Source organism: Oncorhynchus mykiss, chromosome 15, assembly GCF_013265735.2.
Source record: "Oncorhynchus mykiss isolate Arlee chromosome 15, USDA_OmykA_1.1, whole genome shotgun sequence".
NCBI lineage: Eukaryota > Metazoa > Chordata > Actinopteri > Salmoniformes > Salmonidae > Oncorhynchus > Oncorhynchus mykiss.
The window spans coordinates 29138365-29164968 of record NC_048579.1 but is presented as its reverse complement, the minus strand read 5'-3'; the positions used below and the strand labels follow the sequence as shown (position 1 = coordinate 29164968).

Sequence of the window (26604 nt, the reverse complement as noted above, 5' to 3'; positions counted from 1 at the left end):
ATTCTGTGTAGATAAAAAAAAAGGATCCATTTTAAGCACAATTTGTAACACAACAAAATGTGGAAAAAGTGTGAGTGAAAAGTGTGTGTGAATACTTTCTGAAGGCACCTCCTTCTGAAGGCACCTCTTTCTGAAGGCACCTCTTTCTGAAGGCACCTCTTTCTGAAGGCACCTCCATCAAGGCTACAGAAACAAGGAAAACCCCTTTTGCACGTTGACAAGCAAAGACAAACCTGACCATTTTAATTTCATGTCTATCGAACCTGAAAAATGAGAGTATGAGCAATTTGAGAGCAGACTGGGTTTGGGTTAATAAAGCTTGTTTGATGAAAGTGTGTGTGTCTGTGTGTGTGACTGTGTGTTGGAGGGAGCATTGCAGGGGTCTGGACAGTTGCCACACATTGCAAGGCCCTCTGTCAGCCCCTGCTTAATGTAAGGTTGTACTAATGTGGAATACCTGTCTGTAGCAGAGTCTCCTAATAAAAAGCAATGGCTTTATACTAAAATACAACAGGGTTGTATTCAGTTGGAACCAAACGGAGGCAAGCTGAAATGGGGAAAGATCTACTTGAATATACATTATTCTCTTGGTTACACTATTATCTTGGTTATACTACTACACTATCCTATTGGTTATACTACTACACTATCCTATTGGTTATACTACCACACTATCCTATTGGTTATACTACTACACTATCCTATTGGTTATACTACTACACTATCCTATTGGTTATTCTACTATATGATTCTCTTGGTTATACTACTACATGATTATGTTGGTTATACTACTACATGATTCTCTTGGTTATACTACTACACTTATCTTTTTCCCATATCATTACTACTAAATAACAGATTTAATCTGAGAAAATGAAGCTGTTTTGATGTTGGTTTTGATGATGTGTCTGGTGGTGGGGGGTGTTACAGATTCAAGCAGGTGGCTTATATTCCTCACATAGCAGCTGGTGTGTTGAGTGTGTCAAACTGTCAAATTCCTCCATTGCCAAGATCATCCAACCACCTAACAGGTGTGGCGTGTCAAGAAGCTGATTAAACAGCCTGATCATTACACAGGTGCACCTTGTGTTTGGGACAATAAAAGGTCACTCAAATGTACAGTTTGGTAACACAACGCCACAGATGTCTCAAATTTTGAGGCAGCGTGCAATTGGAATGCTAACGGCAGGAATGTCCACCAGAGCTGTTGCCAGAGAATTGCATGTACGTCCAACCGGCCTCACAACCGCAGACCATGTGTATGACATTGGGAGGCCAAGCGGTTTGGTGATGTTAATGTTGTAAATTCACGCCCATGGTGGAGGTGGGGTTATGGTATGGGTAGGTATAAGCTATAGACAACGAACACATATGCGTTTTGCATTGGGCAATTTGAATGCACCATGCCCATTTTTTTTATGTACACTAAATTACCAAAGGTATGTGGACACCTGTATGCAGGTGGGCTCCCGAGTGGTGCAGCGGTCTAAGACACTGCAGTACCTGGTTCAAATCCAGGCTGCATCACATCCGGCCGGGGTAGGCTGTCATTGTAAATAAGAATTTGTTCTTAACTGACTTGCCTAGTTAAATAAAGGTTAAATAAAATAAATAAAATAAAATAAAAAGGTTCCCACAAAAGTATGTGGACACCTGCTCATTGGGCATCGCATTCCAAAATCATGGGCATTAATTTGGAGTTGGTCCCTCCGTTTGCTGCTATAACAGCCTCCACTCTTCTGGGAAGGCTTTCTACTAGATGTTGGAACATTGCTGCGGGGACTTGCTTTCTTTCAGCCACAAGAGCATTAGTGAGATCAGGCACTGATGTTGGGCGATTAGGCTCGGAGTCGGCATTCCAATTCATCTCAAAGTTCTTCGATCGGATTGAGGTCAGGGCTCTGGGCAGGCCAGTCAAGTTCTTCCACACCGATCGCGACAAACCATTTCTGTATGGACCTCGCTTTGCGCATGGAGGCATTGTCATGCTGAAACAGGAAAGGGCCTTCCCCAAACTGTTGCCACAAAGTTGGAAGCACAGAATTGTCTAGAATGTCATTGCATGATGTATCGTTAAGATTTCCCTTCGCTGGAACTAAGGGGTCTAGCCCGAACCATGAAAAACAGCCCCAGACCATTATTCCTCCTCCACCACACTTTAGTGTTGGCACTACACATTTGAGCATTCTCCTGGCATTCGTTAAACCCAGATTCGTCCGTCGGATTACTAGATGGTTAAGTGTGAATCATCACTCCAGAGAATGCGTTTCCACTGCTCCAGAGTCCAATTGTGGCAAGCTTTACACCACTCCAGCCAATGCTTGGCATTACGCCTGGTGATCTTAGGCTTGTGTGCAGCTGCTCGGGCCATGGAAACACATTTCATGAAGCTCCCTGACAAACAGTTCTTCTGATGACAGGCGATTTTTACGCGCTTCAGCACTCGACAGTGCCGTTCTCTGAGCTTGTGTGGCCGAACACTTTGCAGCTGGGCCGTTGTTGCTCCGAGACGTTTCTAATTCACAATAACAGCACTTACAGTTGACCAGGGCAGCTCTATCAGGGCAGATATTTGATGAACTGACTTGTTGGGAAGGTGGCATCCTATGACGGTGCCACGTTGAAATGAGCTCTTCAGTAAGGCCATTTTACTGCCAATGTTTGTCTGTGGAGATTGCATGGCTGTGTGCTTGATTTTATACACCCATCAGCAATGGGTGTGGCTGAAATAGCCGAATCTCCTAATTTGAAGGGGTGTCCACATACTTCTGTATTTATAGTGAATCTACCTAGATAGTTATTTCTTGATTTCTTGTTTAGATTTTTTATTTTTATTTGTGGATTTGTATTGTATTTGCAAGACATTCTACTGCACTGTTGGAGCTAGTAACATAAGCATTTTGCTACACCTGCCATAACACCTGCAAATACTGTATGTGTACGCTTTCCAATACATCTTGATTTGATTTGAAGAGCGATGCGCATTTAGATGCTGCTGGACTACTTGAATGTCCTTTATCCACATTATTAAAAGTGAATCTAGCCTCAGGTGCTAGTCTGGCCTTTTGTTGCTTTTCTCTACAGATTCCAATGGGTTCAACTCCAATTTCAAGGCATAGGATCTGACATGACTTAAAACTAATTCAATTTATTTTCATGCCAGGGAATTATATATTTATTTCCATATTGTCAGAGGATCCCGGGGGCTTCGTAGGAACTAGCCAATGAACTTCTGTTCACTTCTAATTAACTTGTACATTTTAATCCCTGATTCGAGGGAGAATGGTTTTTAGAGTCATGTTCTGTGTCCGGAACATCTTCAAAGACAAGACTAGAGCGAGCCGTTCCAAGAGAAAGTTACACTGTGCATTGCAGAACTGTGTCAGTACCAAGAGTATCTCTAGGAGTAACTCCTAGTACAAGGAGTAACAAATCCAAACCTGATAGGAGATTCCCGAGAAAGACAGTACACACCTGACATGTGTGTATTGACATATAAGACAGAGATGTATAAAGGTGTGATAGAAGTCCTGATGAGACTGAGGCTGTGTCCTAATATGGACACCGTAGAACCTGTTGTACAGAAAACGTTCACGTTGTGGATGCATGGCTCACTTACTGGGGTCACAGTCTGTGAACTGGAGGTCATCCAGCGCAGCCCCTCCGCTCACGTCTCTGGAGCGTATCCCCTCGAAGACCACTTCAAAGTTCCTCAACTTCCGCAGGGGAACCTCCGCCCGGTTCCACTCCTCCCCCTGGTTCCCGGTCTTGTTCCACACCTCCGTCACCCCATTGTTCTCAGTCTGTGGAGAGGTCAGGCGTAGAGAGGTCAAACACAATGTTCCATGGAATACTTTGGTACGCTGTCCATATTGAGAACTCCTGCTGAGGCTGTCATAATATGGACGCTGTACATTGATTATTCTACCGCATTGCTCTCTGACCCTCGTCCTGGAGTGTTACCGTCCTGAAGGTTTTCGCTCCAACCCGAATCTCACACACCTGATTCGAATAATTAGCTGGTTGATAAGATGAATCAGGTTAGTTACAACTGGGGTTGAAACAAAAACCTACAGGAGGGTAGTTCACCAGGAACAGGGTTTGAGCCACTCGGAGTCATTCAAAAGTGATCTATATGAAAATGTACAGCACTGCTGATTATTCTGTAATGTAATCATACAGAGCCCAGATCATTCAATCACATACAGTATGGAGGAGTACAGAATATGATGTTGCATTGAATTGAGGCCGAGTAATGGAACGCTTTCCACCTCTGAGTAGCACGGAGGTCATTTAAGAAGAGTCATTATAGTCACATTAGCATAACATCACAGTAATGAATGCTCTTGCCCTTAGACCTCCTATTAAATCTGTAACGGGCCGGTTCTCTCCCAGGCCGAGTCTCAAATCGCACCCTATTCCATAGGGCTCTGGTCAAAAGTAGTCTGCAATTTAAGGAATAGGGTGCCATTTGGGATTCGACCCCAGTCATCTTTAATGTATTAGACTCATGCCACATATGGAACAGATTAAAATCTAGGCCAAATAGCATTAGTTGGTAAATCCTTTCTGTCTTTTCCCATGGTATTGCAGAGGCACTGAATGATATCTAATAAAGCTGAGATGATGAATGCGACTTAGAGCGGGGTACTGCATATCACGACAGGCTAGATTCTCAGGTTTTGAACATAATGCTGTGGTGTTGCAGTTGGACACTTCCCCAGTCAAATCAGGCAAAATGTCATTAAACATGCTAATGTTAGTTTAGGGACAAGAGTTTTTCCTGACTGTGTGTGTGTGTTTAAACCAGACCCTAGGGTATAATAGGTGAAGTGTTCAGGAAAATCTCTGGGCCCTAGTTATTCTGTCTTAATTAACTATGTTAGATTATAGATACATAGTATTTGTTGTTTCTTATATTTGCTCCACCCACACAGTAATAAATAAAATCCCATTCAGTTGTCCAATCAGGCATAATTTAGCTTTTGGACTTATTTCTTCACCCCTCTGCGATTAAGGGGGTAATTTGGGATTCAGTGGTCACTCCACTTTAAAAATGTTTTAAAAAATCTATATACTAACCCCTTTAATGCAGTAGGAAAGTTGGTCTCAGTGGTGTAGTGGGGGCTATACGCAGGAATAAGCCACATACACACTTTGTTTTTCAGTAGGTATTGTGTATACTCACTTCTTAATCCTCACTGATGCATATCAAAGTAGTGTAGCGGATGTATACAGTACGCTGCATCAATTATGTAGTACAATAGAGAACTCATGCACAAAGTAGCCAACACATCGCAAAGCACGTAGCCTAGTTTTAGGGTCAAGTAGCAGCAGTTCTCAACTGGTTGTGCAACCTGGTCTTACAGCGTTCAGTATTATTCTGTACGTAAATCCGAGGCACTACATTTAGGTTGATATTTTCCATTTGGTATGGTTACATAAAACAGATGGTTACTTAAGGCAAAAACGAAAGGAGGGTGGTTGTTCGGGGTAGATGGGTGGGGGGCGTATAATGTGAACGTCTAGCAACCAAAAGGTTGCGAGTTTGAATCTCATCACGGACAACTTTAGCATTTTACCTAATGAGCAACTTTTCAATTACTTACTACTTTTTAGCTACTTTGCAACTACTTAGTATGTTAGCAAACCCTTCCCCTAACCCTAACCATTTATACTAACTCTTCACCTAACCCTAACCTGAATCCTTTTAGCCAAACCTTCCCCTAACCTTAACCCTTTAACCTTACTCCTTAACTTTTAACCCTAACCTCTAGCCTAGCAAATGTTAGCAAGCCAGCTAACATTAGCCACCTAGCTAGAAGTCAAACTGAGCAATCAGTGTCAAACTGAGCAATTGGGGGAGAAGGGCCTTCGTCAGGGAGGTGACCAAGAACCCGATGGTCACTCTGACAATGCTCCATAGTCCCTCTGTGGAGATGGGAGAACCTTTCAGAAGGACAAGCATTTCTGCAGCACTCCACCAATCAGGCCTTTATGGTAGAGTGGCCAGACAGAAGCCACTCTTCAGTAAAAGGCACAGGATTGAGGGAAAGATGAACAGAGCAAAGTAATAGAGAGATGGAGAGACCTGAAAATAGCTGTGCAACGACGCTCCCGATCCAACCTGACAGAGCTTGAGAGGATCTGCAGAGAATAATGGGAGAAACTCCCCAAATACAGATTTGCCAAGTTTGAAGCGTCATACCCAAGAAGAATCAAGGCTGTAATCGCGGCCAAAAGTTGCTTCATCAAAGTACTGAGTAAATGGTCTGAATACTTATGCTAATGTGTTAGTTTTTATTTTTTTTATTATAAATTAGCAAAAGAAATTAAACCTGTTTTTTCTTTCTCATTATGGGATATTGTATGCAGATTAAAACAATTAGGTTAGGTTGTAGCATCTTAAAGAACGACATCGGTAGCCAGTAGAATAGGTGTAGGAAAGACATTTCAGCTTATGAAATCAACCAGTTAATGCTAACTAAGGCAACAATGGGTATTTGGTATTTTGGTATTTTATTAGGGTCCCTATTAGCTGTTGCAAAAGCAGCAGCTACTCTTCCTGTGGTCCACCTTAAACAAGAAACATAATACAGAATTACATAATACAGAACATCGATAGACAAGAACAGAAATACATTTGAAAAAAATGAAAGGCACATGTAGCCTACATATCAGTGCACACACACAAACTATCTAGGTCAAATAGGGGAGAGGCGTTGGGCCACGAGGTGTTGCTTTATCTGTTTTCTTTAAACCAGGTTTGCTGTTTATTTGAGAAATATGAGATGGAGGGAAGTTCCATGCAATTAGTGCTCTATATAATACTGTACGCTTTCTTGAAATTGTTCTGGATTTGGGGACTGTGAAATGACCCTTGGTGGCATGTAAGTTGACTATGCAAACCATTTGGGATTTTCAACACATTGATGTTTCTTATAAAAATAAGAAGTGATGCAGTCAGTCTCTCCTCAACTCTTAGCCAAGAGAGACTGGCATGCATAGGATTTATATCAGCCCTCAGCAAAATGTGCCGCTCTGCTCTCGGTATGCAAACCAGTTATTGAAAAAGTTTGGTCTGATGTCTTGGTTGAATCTTTGAGTTGCACAATACAGTCATCATGCACTGTTTGAAAAAAAAAAAAACTTCCCAATTTAATGTTATCTGCAGAGTAGGCCTACAATGGCCAATTGATATCATGATGATTTGTATCAATTCAGAGGGCATTTTTTTTGCAAACTCTGCCATCACAAGTGCACTGTAAGCCATAAGTCGGCAAAAGGCGGCCTGAGGGCCACAACCGGACAGTGAGTGATATTATTTTGGCACCCCATTTTTTTAAAACAATATTTGATTTAATATTTTACAAAAGTATATGGACACCCCTTCAAATTAGTGGATTCGGCTATTTCAGCCACACCCGTTGCTGATAGGTGTATCAAATCAAGCACACAGCCATGCAATCTCCATAGACAAACATTGGCAGTAGAATGGCCTTACTGAAGAACTCAGTGACTTTCAACATGGCACCGTCATAGGATGCCACTTTTCCAACAAGTCAGTTCGTCAAATTTCTGCCTTGCTAGAGCTGCCCCGGTCAACTATAAGTGATGTTTTTGTGAAGTGGAAACGTCTAGAAGCAACAACGGCTTGGTCTACGCGGAAAAGATCATGATCATCCCTTCTGCTAATTGGGCAACTTTTGCACATTTGTTGCGGTCAGAGTGAGGGAAATGTTGTAAATTGAGAGGAGTCAAGGTGTTCTGAAAGATTAGACGTTGGATAATTATAATAAATACCACTTTGATGTCCTACAAGCAAACCACACATCCAAATGTGCACTTCACTTTTCCATATTTGAAAACTTATCCCACTGGGCACACACTGGTTGAATTAACATTTTTTCCAAGTCATTTCAATGAAATTAAGCAGAAACAAAGTGGAATAGATGTTGAATTGACAGTGGGATGTAATTTACTATGATTGCTATGTTTAATGTACAGATACAAGGATGACAAGCGTTATACCCTGGGTTGTCCTGAACAGAATGAGTCTTTGTTTTTGGTATTGTGAAGAAAATTTGCCACGGAACACACACTCATGACTCCATTCTCCATTACATGCATCAAAATTACAATCTGTTTGTCTGATAAGCCTGATCAAATCCAATTGTATTTGTCACATGCGCCGAATACAACAGGTGGCATCCCTCACTCTGACCTCACAGTGAAATGCTTACTTACAAACCCTTAACCAACAATGCAATTTTAAGAAAAGAAAAATAAATAAAGTAACAAATAATTAAAGAGCAGCAGTACCGGTACAGAGTCAATGTGCGGGGGCACCGGTTAGTCGAGGTAATTGAGGTAATATATACATGTGGACAGAGTAATTAAAGTGAATTACGCGTGGATAATAACAGAGAGTAGCGGCAGCGTAAAGGGGGGGAGGTGGCAATTCATGTAGTCTGGGTAGCCATTTGATTAGATGTTCAGGAGTCTTATGGCTTGGGGGTAGAAGCTGTCTATTAGAAGCCTCTTAGACCTAGACTTGGTGCGCCAGTACTGCTTGCCGTGCGGTAGCAGAGAGAAGTCTATGACTAGGGTGGCTGGAGTCTCTGACAATTTTATAGGCTTTCCTCTGACACCGCCTGGTATAGAGGTCCTGGATGGCAGGAAGCTTGGCCCCGGTGATGTACTGGGCCATACACACTACCCTCTGTAGTGCCTTGGGGTCGGAGGCTGAGCAGTTGCCATACCAGACGGTAATGCAACCATGCTCTCGATGGTGCAGCTGTAGAACCTTTGAGGATCTGAGGACCCATGCCAAATCTTCTCAGTCTCCTGAGGGGGAATAGATTTTGTCATGCCATCTTCAAGACTGTCTTGGTGTAATTGGACCATGTTAGTTTGTTGGTGATGCGGACACCAAGGAACTTGAAGCTCTCAACCTGCTCCATTACAGCCCCGTCGATGAGAATGGGGGTGTGCTCAGTCCTCTTTCCTGTAGTCCACAATAATCTCCATTGTCTTGATCATATTGAGGGAGAGGTTGTTATTCTGGCACCACACCGCCAGGTATCTGACCTCCTCCCTATAGGCTTTCTCGTCATTGTCGGTGATCAGGCCTACCACTGTTTTGTCATTGGCAAACTCAATGAGATTTCTTGATGCCCTTCCAGACTCCCTCTGCCTATCCAAGGACATCAGAGGACAACAATCAGTTAACCACCTAACTGAGGAACTCAATTTAACCTTGCGCAATACCCTAGATGCAGTTGCACCCCTAAAAACAAAAAAAAATTGTCATAAGAAACTAGCTCCCTGGTATACAGAAAATACCTGAGCTCTGAAGCAAGCTTCCAGAAAATTGGAACGGAAATGGCGCCACACCAAACTGGAATTCTTCCGACTAGCTTGGAAAGACAGTACTGTGCAGTATCGAAGAGCCCTCACTGCTGCTCGATCATCCTATTTTTCGAACTTAATTGAGGAAAATAAGAACAATCCGAAATTTCCTTTTGATACTGTTGCAAAGGTAACTAAAAATCAGCATTCCCCAAGTGAGGATGGCTTTCACTTCAGCAGTAATAAAATAATAACTTCTTTGAGGAAAAGATCATGATCATTAGAAAGCAAATTACAGACTCCTCTTTAAATCTGCGTATTCCTCCAAAGCTCAGTTGTCCTGAGTCTGCACAACTCTGCCAGGACCTAGGATCAAGAGAGAAACAAGTGTTTTAATACTATATCTCTTGACACAATGATGAAAATAATCATGGCCTCTAAACCTTCAAGCTGCATACTGGACCCTATTCCAACTAAACTACTGAAAGAGCTGCTTCCTGTGCTTGGCCCTCCTATGTTGAACATAATAAACGTCTCTCTATCCACCGGATGTGTACCAAACTCACTAAAAGTGGCAGTAATAAAGCCTCTCTTGAAAAAGCCAAACCTTGACCAGAAAATATAAAAAAACTAAATCGGCCTATATCGAATCTTCCATTCTTCTCAATTTTTTTTGAAAAAAGCTGTTGCTCAGCAACTCACTGCCTTCCTGAAGACAAACAATGTATACAAAATGCTTCAGTCTGGTTTTAGACCCCATCATAGCACTGAGACTGCACTTGTGAAGGTGGTAAATGACCTTTTAATGGCGTCAGACCGAGGCTCTGCATCTGTCCTCGTGCTCCTAGACCTTAGTGCTGCTTTGGATACCATCGATCCCCACATTCTTTTGGAGAGATTGGAAACTCAAATTGGTCTACGCGGACAAGATCTGTCCTGGTTTAGATCTTATCTGTCGGAAAGATATCAGTTTGTCTCTGTGAATGGTTTGTCCTCTGACAAATCAACTGTACATTTCGGTGTTCCTCGAGGTTCCGTTTTAGGACCACTATTGTTTTCACTATATATTTTACCTCTTGGGGGATGTCATTCGAAAACATAATGTTAACTTTCACTGCTATGCAGATGACACACAGCTGTACATTTCAATGAAACATGGTGAAGCCCCAAAATTGCCCTCGCTAGAAGCCTGTGTTTCAGACATAAGGAAGTGGATGGCCGCAAACTTTCTACTTTTAAACTTGGACAAAACAGAGATGCTTGCTTTAGGTCCCAAGAAACAAAGAGATCTTCTGTTGAATCTGACAATTAATCTTGATGGCTGTTTAGTCGTCTCAAATAAAACTGTGAAGGACCTCGGCGTTACTCTGGACCCTAATCTCTCTTTTGACAAACATATCAAGACTGTTTCAAGGACAGATTTTTTCCATCTACGTCACATTCTGTCCAAAAATCATGCAGAAAAATTAATCCATGCTTTTGTTACTTCTAGGTTAGACTACTGCAATGCTTTACTTTCCGGCTACCTGGATAAAGCACTAAATAAACTTCAGTTAGTGCTAAATACGGCTACTAGAATCCTGACTTGAACCAAAACATGTGATCATATTACTCCAGTGGTAGCCTCCCTACACTGGCTTCCTGTTAAGGCAAGGGCTGATTTCAAGGTTTTACTGCTAACCTACGAAGCACTACATGGGCTTGCTCCTACCTATCTTTCTGATTTGGTCCTGCCGTACATACCTACACGTACACTACGGTCACAAGACGCAGACCTCCTAATTGTTCCTAGAATTTCTAAGCAAACAGCTGGAGGCAGGGCTTTCTCCTACAGAGCACCATATTTATGGAATGGTCTGCCTACCCATGTGAGAGACGCAGACTCGGTCTCAACCTTTAAGTCTTTACTGAAGACTCATCTCTTCAGTGGGTCATATGTTTGAGTGTATTCTGGCCCAGGAGTGTGAAGGTGAACGGAAAGGCTCTGGAGCAACGATCCAATTGCAGAGGGAGGTGTTTAGTCCCAGGGTCCTTAGCTTATTGATGAGCTTTGAGGGCACTATGGTGTTGAAAGCTGAGCTGTAGTCAATGAATAGCATTCTCACATAGGTGTTAATTTTGTCCAGGTGGGAAAGGGCAGTGTGGAGTGCAATAGAGATTGCATCATCTGTGGATCTGTTAGGGCGGTATGCAAATTGGAGTGGGTCTAGGAATTCTGGGATAATGGTGTTGATGTGAGCCATGACCAGCCTTTCAAAGCACTTCATGGCTACAGATGTGAGTGCTATGGGTCGGCAGTCAATTAGGCAGGTTACCTTAGTGTTCTTGGGCACAGGGACTAAGGTGGTATTACAGACTCCGAAAGGGAGAGTTTGAAAATGTCAGTGAAGACACTTGCCAGTTGGTCAGCACATGCTCGCAGTACACGTCCTGGTAATCTGTCTGACCCTGTGGCCTTGTGAATGTTGACCTGTTGAAATGTGTTACTCACCGGCTGTGGAGAGCATGATCACAGTCTTCCGGAACAGCTGGTGCTCTCATGCATGTTTTAGTGTTATTTGCCTCGAAGCGAGCATAGAAGTAGTTTAGCTCGTGTCACTGGGCAGCTCTCAGCTGTGCTTCCCTTTGTAGTCTGTAATGGTTTGCAAGCTCTGCCACATCCGACGAGCGTCAGAGCCGGTCTAGTACGATTCAATCTTAGTCCTGTATTGACTCTTTGCCTGTTTGATGGTTTGTCGGAGGGCATGGCGGAATTTCTTATAAGCTTCCGGGTTAGAGTCCCACTCCTTGAAAGCGTCAGTTCTAGCCTTTAGCTCAGTGCGTATTTTGCCTGTAATTCATGGCTTCTGGTTGGGGTATGTACGTGCGGTCACTGTGAGGATGACGTCATCGATGCACTTATTGATGAAGCCAATGACTGATGTGGTGTACTCCTCAATGTCATCAGAGGAATCTCGGAACATATTCCAGTCTGTGCCAGCAAAACAGTCCTGTAGCTTAGCATCTGCTTCACCTGACCACTTTTTTTATTGACCGAGTCACTGGTGCTTCCTGATTTAATTTTAGCTTGTAAGCAGTAATCAGGGGGATAGAATTATGGTCAGATGTGCCAAATGGAGGGCGAGGGAGAGCTTTGTATGCATCACTGTGTGTTGAGTAAAGGTGGTGCAGAGTTTTTTTCCCTCTGGTTGCATATTTAACATGCTGATAGAAATTTGGTAAGACGGATTTAAGTATCCCTGCATTAAAGTCCCCGGCTACTAGGAGGGCTGTTTCTCCGTAAGCGTTTTCCTGTTTGCTTATGGTGGAATACAGCTCATTCAGTGCGGTCTTAGTGCCAGCATCAGTCTGTGGTGGCATGTAGACAGCTATGAAAAAACAGATGAAAACTACTCTCTTGGTAGATAGTGTGATCTACAGCTTATCATGAGATACAGTGCCTTGCGAGAGTATTCGGCCCCCTTGAACTTTGCAACCTTTTGCCACATTTCAGGCTTCAAACATAAATATATAAAACTGTATTTTTTTGTGAAGAATCAACAACAAGTGGGACACAATCATGAAGTGGAACGACATTTATTGGATATTTCAAACTTTTTTAACAAATCAAAAACTGAAAAATTGGGCGTGCAAAATTATTCAGCCCCCTTAAGTTAATACTTTGTAGCGCCACCTTTTGCTGCGATTACAGCTGTAAGTCGCTTGGGGTTTGTCTCTATCAGTTTTGCACATCGAGAGACTGAAATTTTTTCCCATTCCTCCTTGCAAAACAGCTCAAGCTCAGTGAGGTTGGATGGAGAGCATTTGTGAACAGCAGTTTTCAGTTCTTTCCACAGATTCTCGATTGGATTCAGGTCTGGACTTTGACTTGGCCATGCTAACACCTGGATATGTTAATTTTTGAACAATTCCATTGTAGATTTTGCTTTATGTTTTGGATCATTGTCTTGTTGGAAGACAAATCTCCGTCCCAGTCTCAGGTCTTTTGCAGACTCCATCAGGTTTTCTTCCAGAATGGTCCTGTATTTGGCTCCATCCATCTTCCCATCAATTTTAACCATCTTCCCTGTCCCTGCTGAAGAAAAGCAGGCCCAAACCATGATGCTGCCACCACCATGTTTGACAGTGGGGATGGTGTGTTCAGGGTGATGAGCTGTGTTGCTTTTACACCACACATAACGTTTTGCATTGTTGCCAAAAAGTTCAATTTTGGTTTCATCTGACCAGAGCACCTTCTTCCACATGTTTGGTGTGTCTCCCAGGTGGCTTGTGGCAAACTTTAAACGACACTTTTTATGGATATCTTTAAGAAATGGCTTTCTTCTTGCCACTCTTCCATAAAGGCCAGATTTGTGCAATATACGACTGATTGTTGTCCTATGAACAGAGTCTCCCACCTCAGCTGTAGATCTCTGCAGTTCATCCAGAGTGATCATGGGCCTCTTGGCTGCATCTCTGATCAGTCTTCTCCTTGTATGAGCTGAAAGTTTAGAGGGACGGCCAGGTCTTGGTAGATTTGCAGTGGTCTGATACTCCTTCCATTTCAATATTATCGCTTGCACAGTGCTCCTTGGGATGTTTAAAGCTTGGGAAATATTTTTGTATCCAAATCCGGCTTTAAACTTCTTCACAACAGTATCTCGGACCTGCCTGGTGTGTTCCTTGTTCTTCATGATGCTCTCTGCGCTTTTAACGGACCTCTGAGACTATCACAGTGCAGGTGCATTTATACGGAGACTTGATTACACACAGGTGGATTGTATTTATCATCATTAGTCATTTAGGTCAACATTGGATCATTCAGAGATCCTCACTGAACTTCTGGAGAGAGTTTGCTGCACTGAAAGTAAAGGGGCTGAATAATTTTGCACGTCCAATTTTTCAGTTTTTGATTTGTTAAAAAAGTTTGAAATGGTTGGAGTGAAGCAAAAACACAATATACTGTATCACCTCCCAGTTTGCTGCCAAACCACCTAACCGTGGACTAATTGGAACACGAGTGAGGATAAAGTGGTATGGACTGAATTGTCGTCTCTGATTGAGACAGAGGGAATATAGATTTTTAGAGGTCTGGGCCGATGGTGTGGGGACTGAGGATAGAGCTCTTTGTTGTCACACACAAATGGAGATCCACCTGCCCCCCACTTATCGCTACCCTTCTAGTAGGATCATTTAAACAGACAGACCTTGTCTAGATCCCAAATGGCACCCTATTCTGTATATACAGTACACACCCTTTGACTTTTTCCACATTTTGTTGTGTTACAAAGTGGGGTTAAAAAAAACATTTTTTTTGTCAACAACCTACACAAAATACTCTGTAATGTCAAAGTGGAAGAAAAATGTATGGAAAACAAACACTAATATATCTTGATTAGATGTGTATTCAACCCCCTGAGTCAATACATTTGAATTACCTTACAGCTCTGAGTCTCTCTGGGTAAGTTTCTAAGAGCTTTGCACACCTGGATTGTACAATATTTGCCCATTATTCGTTCTAAAATTCTTCAAGCTCTGTCAAGTTGGTTGTTGATCAATGTTAGACCGACATTTTTAAGTCTTGCTATAGATTTTCAAGACGATTTAAGACAAAACTGTAACTAGGCGACTCAGGAACATTCAATGTCGTCTTGGTAAGAAACTCCAGCCTTGTGTTTTAGGTCATGTTTTGCAGTATTACTTTAGTGCCTTGTTGCAAACAGGATGCATGTTCTGGAATATTTTTATTCAGTACAGTTTTCCTTCTTTTACTCTGCCATTTATGTTAGTATTGAGGAGTAACTACAATGTTGTTGATCCATCCTCAGTTATCTCCTTCCACAGCCATTAAATCTCTGTTACTGTTTTTCAATCCGAGGGATTTCCTTCGACTCCGGCAACAGAGTTAGGAAGGACACCTATATCTCCTTAGTGACTGGGTGTATTGACACACCATCCAAAGTGTAATGAATAACTGCAGCATGCTCAAAGGGATATTCAACGTGTTTTTTTTTTACCCATCAATCAATATGTGCCCTTCATTGCGAACCATTGGAAAAACTCTGCGGTCTTTGTGGTTGAATCTGTGCTTGAAATTCACTGCTCGACTGAGGAACCTTACAGATCATTGTATGTGTGAGGTACAGAGATGAGACAGTCCTTCAAAAATCATGTTAAACATTATTATTGCGCACAGAGTTCCATGCAACTCATTATGTGAGTTCTTAAGAACAGTTTTACTCCTGAACTTATTTAGGCCTGCCAAAAAACAAAAGGGTTGAATACTTATCAAGACATTTCAGCCCCTCATTTTTAATACATTTGTAAACTTTCTAAAAACATAATTCCATTTTGACATTTTGGGGTATTGTGTGTAGATCAGTGACACAAAATCTCAATACAAAATCTCAAAAATCAATTTTAAATGTAGTCTGTAACACAGCAAAATGTGGAAAAAGAGGTGTGAATACTTCCTGAAGGCACTGTAGTGCAGTACTTTCGACCAGAGTCAAAATTAGTGCACTATATAGCAAATGGAGTGCCATTTGGGACGAGGCCCATTTCTCAAACGCTGTGACAGGGAATGATAAGAAATAATAATATTAAAAAGCTCCTCAGACAGATTAGGTTAATGGATACCTTGGCTGGTTAGTTCAAAGAGTATGTAAATGGTGGAGAATATGGATTTAACTATGCGTTTCCCATAACATTTCATGATTCATATAATCAGATAATTTAAAATGTAGGCTGTAACACACAAAACTAATTTTTGTTTTATTGTGTGACGGTGGGGACGCAGGGCTGTGTTCCAAACAAACATCTACAAGTGTGCTTGCTTCATTTCCTCAATGGCAAAGCTAGGAGAGGTCAAAAAAAGCACCTTATAGTTGAAGGTTCTTTCCTTAAGTCATAAAAGTGCATTGAAATTACATAGGAACTGTGCACAGTTTGGAAAGGTGTGTGGCCACTTGGAGACACCAGTTAGACCTCTCACTCAAACCCTTGTAATCATTTAAATACACATAAAATCAACAGGGTAATGTTTGGATTCACTCTTGTTTAATCTCCAGTGTTCCAGTTTGGCAAAAGTAGAGTATACCAACTTTTCCAGGCACCATCACAGTACTGGTTGGAGTGAAGCAAAAACACAATATACTGTATCACCTCCCAGTTTGCTGCCAAACCACCTAACCGTGGACTAATTGGAACACGAGTGAGGATAAAGTGGTATGGACTGAATTGTCGTCTCTGATTGAGACAGAGGGAATATAGATTTTTAGAGGTCTGGGCCGATGGTGTGGGGACTGAGGATAGAGCTCTTTGTTGTCACACACAAATGGAGATCCACCTGCCCCCCCTCATCGCTTCCTTCTAGTAGGATAATCTTAACAGACAGACCTTGTCTACATCCAAATGGCACCCTATTCCGTATATACAGTACCTTCAGAAAGTATTCACACCCCTAGACTTTTTTCGCATTTTGTTGTGTTACAATGTGGGGTTAAAATAGACTTAATTGTCATTTTTTTGTCAACAACCTACACAAAATACTCTGTAATGTCAAAGTGGAAGAAAAATGTATGGAAAACAAACACTAATATATCTTGATTAGATGTGTATTCAACCCCCTGAGTCAATACATTTGAATTACCTTACAGCTCTGAGTCTCTCTGGGTAAGTTTCTAAGAGCTTTGCACACCTGGATTGTACAATATTTGTCCATTATTCGTTCTAAAATTCTTCAAGCTCTGTCAAGTTGGTTGTTGATCAATGTTAGACCGACATTTTTAAGTCTTGCTATAGATTTCCAAGACGATTTAAGACAAAACTGTAACTAGGCCACTCGGGAACATTCAATGTCGTCTTGGTAAGAAACTCCAGCCTTGGGTTTTAGGTCATTTTTTGCAGTATTATTTTAGTGCCTTGTAGCAAACAGGATGCATGTTTTGGAATATTTTTATTCTGTACAGTCTTCCTTCTTTTTACTCTGCCATTTATGTTAGTATTGAGGAGTAACTACAATGTTGTTGATCCATCCTCAGTTATCTCCTTCCACAGCCATTAAACTCTGTAACTGTTTTAAATCCCTGAGCGGTTTCCTTCGACTCCGGCAACAGAGTTAGGAAGGACACCTATATCTTCTTAGTGACTGGGTGTATTGACACACCATCCAAAGTGTAATGAATAACTGCAGCATGCTCAAAGGGATATTCAACGTGTTTTTTTTTACCCATCAATCAATATGTGCCCTTCATTGAGAACCATTGGAAAAACTCTGCAGCCTTTGTGGTTGAATCTGTGGGGAATCTTATGGGGTATTGTGTGTAGATCAGTGACACAAAATCTCAATACAAAATCTCAAATCAATTTTAAATGTAGTCTAACACAGCAAAATGTGGAAAAAGAGGTGTGAATACTTCCTGAAGGCACTGTAGTGCAGTACTTTCGACCAGAGTCCTATGGACCCGGGTCAAAATTAGTGCACTATATAGCAAATGGAGTGCCATTTGGGACGAGGCCCATTTCTCAAACGCTGTGACAGGGAATGATAAGAAACAATAATATTAAAAAGCTCCTCAGACAGATTAGGTTAATGGATACCTTGGCTGGTTAGTTCAAAGAGTATGTAAATGGTGGAGAATATGGATTTAACTATCCGTTTCCCATAAAATGTCATGATTCATATAATCAGATAATTTCTTTTTCTGTTACAGCCATATGAATATGTTGTGGTTCAGGTTATTGCTGGCCATTCTTATAGCACTTTATAGTACCGTTATACGGGTTGAAAATGGCACATTTTTGCACTGATAAATACCTTCATTGGAACACAGTGGATGGAAGGTAAAATGCTATACATGACGTCAGACCTCAGGCTCTGCGCTTCACAGCGCTGTATGGGTTTTGACTGACAGCCGTTCTGACCTTGAGCACTGCGCGGGGTAAGAAGTTGCCCCCATCCCTCCCGCTAATTGGAAACTTTTGTAAATGTTTAGTTGACTGGGTGAGTGAAATGCTGTAATTGTATTTGGAAAGATGAGCCGTTGAGGATTATAATAAATACCGCTTTGATGTCACATAAGCAAGCCAAACACCCGTGAGTCCAAATGTGCACTTCACATTGCTTGTCTACTGTGAAGAAAACCGGGCACGCAATTGTCCCAGCGTCGTCTGGGTTAGGGGAGGGTTTGGCCGGGGGGACTTTGGCTCATCGTGCTCTAGCAACGCGTGGCGGGCTGGGCGCCTGCAGGCTGACTTCGGTCGTCAGTTAAACGGTGTTTCCTCCGACACGTTGGTGCAGCTTGTTTCCGGGTTAAGCGAGCGGGTGTTAGGAAGCATGGTTTGGCTGTTCATGTTTTGGAGGACGCATGTCTCGACCTTCGCCTCTCCCGAGCCCGTTTGGGAGTTGCAGTGATGAGACAAGATCATATTCACAAAATTGCAGAGAAAAAGGGGGTAAAAAAAGTACATTGAAATTACTTAGTTAAACTTATGGCTGAGATCCCGTTAACGGGATAAACTTGACAACAGCCAGTGAAAGTGCAGGGACCCAAATTCAAACCACAGAAATCTCATAATTAAAATTCCTCAAACATACAAGTATTATACATCATTTTAAAGACAAACTTGTTGTTAATCCTACCACAGCGTCCGATTTCAAAAAGGCTTTACGACGAAAGCATATGTCACAGAAAAACACAGCCATTTTTCCAGCCAAAGAGGAGTCACAAAAATCAGAAATAGAGATAAAATGAATCACTAACCTTCGATGATCTTCATCAGATGACACTCGTAGGACTTCATGTTACACAATACATGTATGTTTTGTTTGATAAAGTGCATATTTATATACAAAAATCTCAGTTTACATTGGCGCGTTATGTTCAGTAATGTTTTGCTTCCAAAACATCCAGTGATTTTGCAGAGCCACATCAATTTACAGAAATACTCATCATAAATGTTGATGAAAATACAAGTGTTATACTTCTCCTTAATGCAACCGCTGTGTCAGATTTCAAAAAAACTTTACGGAAAAAGCACACCATGCAATAATCTGAGTACAGCGCTCAGACACAAAAACAAGCCATTCAGATACCCGCCATGTTGTGGAGTCAGGGAAAGTCAGAAATAGCGTTATAAATATTCACTTACCTTTGATGATCATCAGAATGCACTCCCAGGAATCTCAGTTCCACAATACATGTTTGTTTTGTTCGATAAAGTCCATCATTTATGTCCAAATACCTCCTTTTTGTTCACGCGTTTAGTTCACAAATCCAAATTCATGAGGCGCAGGCCAGATGAAAAGTCAAAACGTTCCATTACAGTTTGTAGAAACATGTCAAACGATGTATAGAATCAATCTTTAGGATGTTTTAACATAAATCTTCAATAATATTCCAACCGGACAATTCCTTTGTCTATAGAAAGGAAAAGGAACGCAGCGAACTCACACTGGCACGCGCGAGACTGAGCTAATGGCATTCTGCCAGACACCTGACTCAAACAGCTCATATTCTCTCCCCCTTCACAGTAGAAGCCTGAAACAGGGTTCTATAGACTGTTGACATATAGTGGAAGCCTTAGGAAGTGCAATATGTTCCCATAGACACTGTGTATTAGATAGGCAAAGACTTGAAAACCTACAAACCTCAGATTTCTCACTTCCTGGTTGGATTTTCTTCTTAGGTTTTTGCCTGCCATATGAGTTCTGTTATACTCACAGACATCATTCAAACAGTTTTAGAAACTTCAGAGTGTTTTCCATCCAAATCTACTAATAATATGCATATCTTAGCTTCTGGGCTTGAGTAGTAGGCAGTTTACTCTGGGCACCTTATTCATCCAAGCTACTCAATACTGCCCCCCAGCCATAAGAAGTTTTAATGTGCACACTTTGGAGAGGTGTGCAGCCACTTGGAGACACCAGATAGTCCTCTCACTTAAACCCTTGTACTTTCTTTGGTTTTATGTTGCACATTTTTCAGGAGTATTCTTATCATGTTAATGAATGTATCCAGAGTATTTTCAGATTTCGTTATCAACAAATGTGGCAAAAGGTACAGTAAATGTAAATTGTACATAGAATCAACAGTGTAATGTTTGGATTCAGTCCTGTGACAGGGGAACTGTTGTTCCCTCACCTTTGGTCTAATAATCTACAAACTGTTCCTTTTCAATTGCTACCATGGTTATGCTACCATGGTTATTTCCTCTGTAAGAAACATTTCAATTTAGCCCTATCCATATTGGCCAACTCCCAACGAGTGTAAAGGGTTAAGATACATGTCTCACCTATGATATGTGGTTTATGGTCAGGGACAGGAATTTACGGTCAGGCTCAGCAATTTGCTGTGGCTTCATGGTTACCGAAACTTTGCCAAGGGCCTTAGTTTACATAGCCATTGCAATGAAAGAGTCTTGAGTAGGTTAGGCCCAAACAGAGGACAGGCAATGTCATGTTATACTCTGCAGTTTAAAAGTATATTAAAATGCACCCGAGGGTGAGCCATGCACAGTCCGTGTCCTCTCCACCAGCCTGCTGTATGCCAATGGAGTCCTTGCTAGAAATAATCTTGTTACGGCGAATGTAAAAGATTAATAGCCAATTTTACCACGTGATTTATCCAGATTTGTGTGTGTGTGATATAGAAAGGGAGCTCCATCCATAAAACTAGTCTCGGTGCGGTGGCTGACTGGTGGATCATACCGGCATAGATCATATTTGATGTCTCAATGCGATATCTATCGAGGCACTTATCAGATACATTTCAGAGTTCATTCAAAAGAGTCGCCGCAGCGCAACCCGCAAAATCCACTATGCATAACGAGGCCAGGTAGACATCTACATAAATGTATCATTGGCATCATTTGATCACATTTGATGACAGTCGCAGTAGCCTAAACGGACAGGGGAAAGTTGCAATCGCCATTAAAATCTCCCTAATGACTTACTATTATATTAAATGTCCTGCTAAGCTGAAATCCCATTTATATTCATGGGCTTTTCATTTTACGGGGCTGCTGGCAGCTGTTTGGCTGTCGGCTCACCTTCAAATCAGAGTGCATTATGTTTTTTTCTGTTCTCTGTTTGAGGATTAAGTGATTGAGAAAAAGGTGTCACCGTGTTTCTATCTTATACCATACCTCCTAACAGCTCAGATTCAAATTCTGCATCCCAAATGGCAACCCATTCCCTACATAGTGCCCCATTTTTGACCCATAGGACTCTGGGCAAAATTAGTGCACTACATTTGTGACAGGCCCAGTGTCACAGACTGCCTACACTAATTATATTCCCCCCCGGTGGGCTGAGCCATTGATAGAGAAGTCTGATCAGGACTGATTGCTGTCACGCCCTGATCTGTTTCACCTGTCCTTGTGCTTGTCTCCACGCCCCCTCCAGGTGTCGCCCATATTCTCCACTTATCCCCCGGGTATTTTTACCTGTGTTTTCTGTCTGTCTGTGCAAGTTCGTCTTGTTTGTTCAAGCCTACCAGTGTTTTGTGTCTCAGCGCCTGCTTTTTCCAGTCTCACTTTTCTTTTCTTGCCCTCCTGGTTTTGACCCCTGCCTGTCCTGACTCCGAGCCCGCCTGCCTGCCATCCTGTACCTTTGCCCCTTCTCTGGATTACCAACCTCTGCCTGACCTGACCCCGGGCCTGCCTGCCGTCCTGTACCTTGGCCCCACTACTCTGGATTATCGACCCCTGCCTGCCTTAAACTGTCGTTTGCCTGCCCCTGTTACAATAAACATTGTTAATTCCACACAGTCTGCACTTGGGTCTTGATAGATTGCTGATAGATTGCTCAGAAATTACCAATCCTGATATGAATAGACAGCTCTACAGAATAGAAGTTACAGTGCCTTCAGAAAGTATTCACACCCCTTGACCTTTTCCCACATTTTGTTGTGTTATAAATTAGATTAATATGGATTTAAATGTTTTTGTACAATCTACACAAAATACTCTGTCAAAGTGTACAAAAAAATTCTAACATTTGTCAAATTTAAAAAACTAAAAAACAAATGCTATATCTTGATTAAGCTTTGCACACCTGGATTGTACAATATTTGCACATTATTATTATTCAAATTCTTCAAGCTCTGTCAAGTTGGTTGTTTAATCATTGCTAGACAGCCATTTTCAGGTCTTGCCACAGATTTTCAAGCCAATTTAAGTCACAACAGTAACTAGGCAACTCAAGAACATTCAATGTTGTCTTGGTAAGCAACTCCAGTATATATTTGGCCTTGTTTTTTTAGGTTATTGTCCTGCTCAATGGTGAATTTGTCTCCCAGTGTCTGTTGGAAAGCAGATTGAACCAGGTTTTCCTCTAGGATTTTGCCTCTGCTTAGCACTATTCCATTTATTTGTATCCTAAAAAAACTCCCTAGTCCTTGCTGATGACAATAATACCCATAACATGATGCAGCTACCACCATACTTGAAAATATGAAGAGCGATAGTCAGTGATGTGTTATGTTGGATTTGCCCCAAACATAACGCTTTGTATTCAGGACATAAAGTTTTAGGTAATTTTTTACAGTTTTACTTTAGTGCCGTATTGCTAACAGGATGCATGTTTTGGAATATTTTTATTCTGTTCAGGCTTCTTTCTTTTCTCTCTGTCATTTAGGTTAGTATTGTAGAGTAACTACAATGTTGTTGATCCATCCTTAGTTTTCTTCCATCACAACCATTAAACTCTGCAACTGTGTAAAAGTCATGGCTTCATGGTTTCCTTCCTCTCTGGCAACTTTGTAGTTAATGGGTGTATTGATACATCATCCAAAGTCTAATTCAGAACTTCACCATGCTCAAAGGGATATTCAATGTCTGCTTTGTAAATGTTTTGCTCATCTACTAATAGGTGCCCTTCTTTGTGAGGTGTAGGAAAATCTCCCTGTGTCACCCTGATCTGTTTCACCTGTCTTTGTGCTTGTCTCCACCCCCTCCAGGTGTCGCCCATCTTCCCCATTATCCCCAGTGTATTTACACTTGTGTTCTCCCTTTGTCTGTTGCCAGTTCGTCTTGTCAGGTCTTACCAGCGTGGTTTCCCTTCTCCCTGCTTTCTCAAGTTCTGTTTCCCTGGTTCTGACCATTCGGCCTACCCTGATCCTGAGCCTGCCTGATGTTCTGCACCTTATTGACTCTGGTCTTTGTGGTTAAAACTATGTTTGAAATTCACTACTCAACTGAGGGACCTTACAGATAATTGTATGTGTGGGGTACAAAAATGAGGTAGTCATTAAAAAAAACATGTTAAACACTATTGCACACAGAGTCCATGCAACTTATTATGTGAATTGTTAAGAACAATTTTAGTCCTGAACTGATTTAGGCTTGCCATAACAATGGGGTAATAGCAAGACATTTCAGCTCATTTTAAATTAATTTGTATAAAATTCTAAAAACATAATTACACTTTGACATTATGGGGTATTGTGTGTAGGCCAGTGACACAAAATCACAATTGAACACATTTTAAATTCAGGCTATAACACAACAAAATGTGGAACAAGTCAACAGTGTGAATAATTTCTGAAGGCACTGTAAATTCAGAGGAAAAGTGTTTAGTGATTAAGGCAGGTATATTCAGTTCACCCTCCTCCCTACCCATCAAGGACTCCTGAGTCATAATTGCAGTTCAGTTAGTTCCCTTTGTTCTGCAAACACCCTTGAAGACCACCTCTCTGTTCATATTACACTGTGTCCTTCAGAATGGCATAGGCCATTATCCAAGTTTTAATGTCACATGCACAAGTACAGTTAAATGCCTTTCTTGCAAAGTCACAGCCCAAGAATGCAATAATCAATTACAATGCATTAGTAGAAGGGGAATAAACACGGGGAAAAAAACAGAAATACACACAGTAATTAAGCATACTATGTACAGGAAATATTTAAAAACTGAGTTCCAATACTATATTTACATGTGCAGAGATATTGTAGTGATGGAGGTACAGTACCAGTCAAAAGTTTGGACACACCTACTCATTCAAGGATTTTTCATATTTTCTACAATGTATAATAATAGTGAAGACATTAAAACTATGAAATAACACACATGGAATTATGTAGTAACCAAAATAAGTGTTAAACCATTCAATATATATTTTATATTTTACATTCTTCAAAGTAGCCACCCTTTGTCTTGACAGCTTTGCACACTCTTGGCATTCTCTCAACCAGCTTCACATGGAATGCTTTTCCAACAGTCTTGAAGGAGTTCCCACATATGCTGAGCACTTGTTGGCTACCTTTCCTTCACTCTGAGGTCCAACTCATCCCAAACCATCTCAATTGGGTTGAGGTTGGGTGATTGTGGAGGCCAGATCATCTGATGCAGCCACCTACCACTCTCCTTTTTGGTCAAATAGCCCTTACACAGCCTGGAGGTGTGTTTTGGGTCATTGTCCTGTGGAAAAACAAATGAGTAGTGCCACTAAGCGCAAACCAGATGGGATGGCGTATTGCTGCAGAATGCTGTGATAGCCATGCTAGTTAAGTGTGCCTTGAATTCTAAATAAAAAAATGGCAGTGTCAACACCAAAGCACCCCCACACCATCACACTTCCTCCTCCATGCTGTGGAAAACATCCGTTCACCTACTCTGCGTCTCATAAAGACACGGTGGTTGGAACCAAAAATCGGGAATTGGACTCATCAGACCAAAGGACATATTTCCACCGGTCTAATGTCCATTGCTCATGTCTCTTGGCCCAAGCAAGTCTCTTATTATTGGTGTCCTTTAGTAGTGGTTTCTTTGCAGCAATTCGACTGAGCAGTTGATGTTGAGACGTGTCTGCTACTTGAACTCTGTGAAGCATTTATTTGGGCTGCAAATACATTTCTGAGGCTGGTAACTCTAATGAACTTATCCTCTGCAGCAGAGGTAACTGGGTCTTCCTTAACTGTGGCGGGCAGTTTCGTCATAGCGCTTGTTGGTTTAGCACAAGTTCTTGACAGTTTCCGCATTGACTGACCTTCATGTCTTAAAGTAATGATTGACTGTCTTTCTCTTTGCTTATTGGAGCTCTTCTTGCCATAATAGGGACTTGGTCTTTTACCAAATAGGGCTATCTTCTGTATACCACCACTACCTTGTCACAACACAGCTGATTGGCTCAAACGCATTAAGAAGGAAAGACATTCCTCAATTTAACTACCTCATGAAGCTGGTTGAGAAAATGCCAAGAGTGTGCAAAGTTGTCATCAAGGCAAGGGGTGGCTACTTTGAAGAATATGTTTTATTTCATAGTTTGTCTTCACTATTATTCTACAATGTAGAAAATAGTGAAATATTAAGAAAAACCCTTGAAACGGTAGGTGTGTCCAAACTTTTGACTGGTACTGTTTAGAGGTAAGGTGACTAGGCAACAGGATTTAAGATAAACAGAGTAGCAGCAGCTTGTATGTGAGCGGGCGTGCGAGTGTGTAGAGTCGTCAGTATACATGTATGTACATATTATGTGCGAGTGAGCAAATGATGGAGTGAGTGTTTGTGTGTGTGTTGGAGTGACAGTGGGTGTGAGTGTGTAGGGCCCAGTGATTGTGCATAGAGACTAAAATAAAAGGTCAATAAAGATACAAGGTAAACTCGGTGTGTGTAGCTATTTTGTTAGCTATTTATCAGTCCTATTGCTTGGGGATAGAAGCCATTCAACAGCCTGTTGGTGTCAGACTTGATGCACTGGCACCTCTTGCCGTGCGGAGGCAGAGAAAATAGTCTATGGCTTGGGTGGTTGGGGTCTTTGACAATTTTAGCCAATATCCACAGCACACAGAGCAGTGTGTGTGTGCGCGTGTACTCTCAACTTAGCCTGTACAGACTAGAGCTCCTCATACTTCATTCGAACACAGTGACAAAGAGATCAGAGTGTCGCTCGGTTGCATACACACACACACACACACACACACACACACACAAACACACAACTACATCTACATTAATAAATGGCCCACCATGACTCCCTTTTTCTCCCACTCTGACCTGATACTACTGTTAACTTAGAACTCATGTCCATGATCACGCGTGACATTTTGTCCCCACACCTCCATCATGACAGTGATCCTATGGAATAGCGTGGTGGGCTGAAAATCCAAGCAATGCAGCTCAGTTAAATGAGTGGGGGCAGTACAATGAAATAAATGGACATAGCACATTACCTTCATGTATGGAACTGCACTTCACAGACCCATATGTGATTCCTGATCTGTGATGTGAATAATGTTGATCATCCCTTCTATCACTGCACGTGTAAAGTCCCC

At 41.6% G+C, this 26604-nt stretch overlaps 1 protein-coding gene across 2 annotated transcripts in view; it reads right to left on the bottom strand.

The window, feature by feature from the left end:
- The window catches only part of malrd1 (MAM and LDL receptor class A domain containing 1), a 110849-nt gene that overhangs the window by 16234 nt on the left and 68011 nt on the right, over positions 1 to 26604 (bottom strand). For both annotated transcript variants that reach the window (XR_005036078.1, XM_036944252.1), the window contains exon 22: positions 3620 to 3803. Coding sequence is in view for 1 of the 2 variants with exons in the window: in XM_036944252.1 (XP_036800147.1) it covers positions 3620 to 3803 (184 nt within the window). In the remaining variant the exon portion in view is untranslated. The remainder of the gene's footprint in view (positions 1 to 3619; positions 3804 to 26604) is intronic.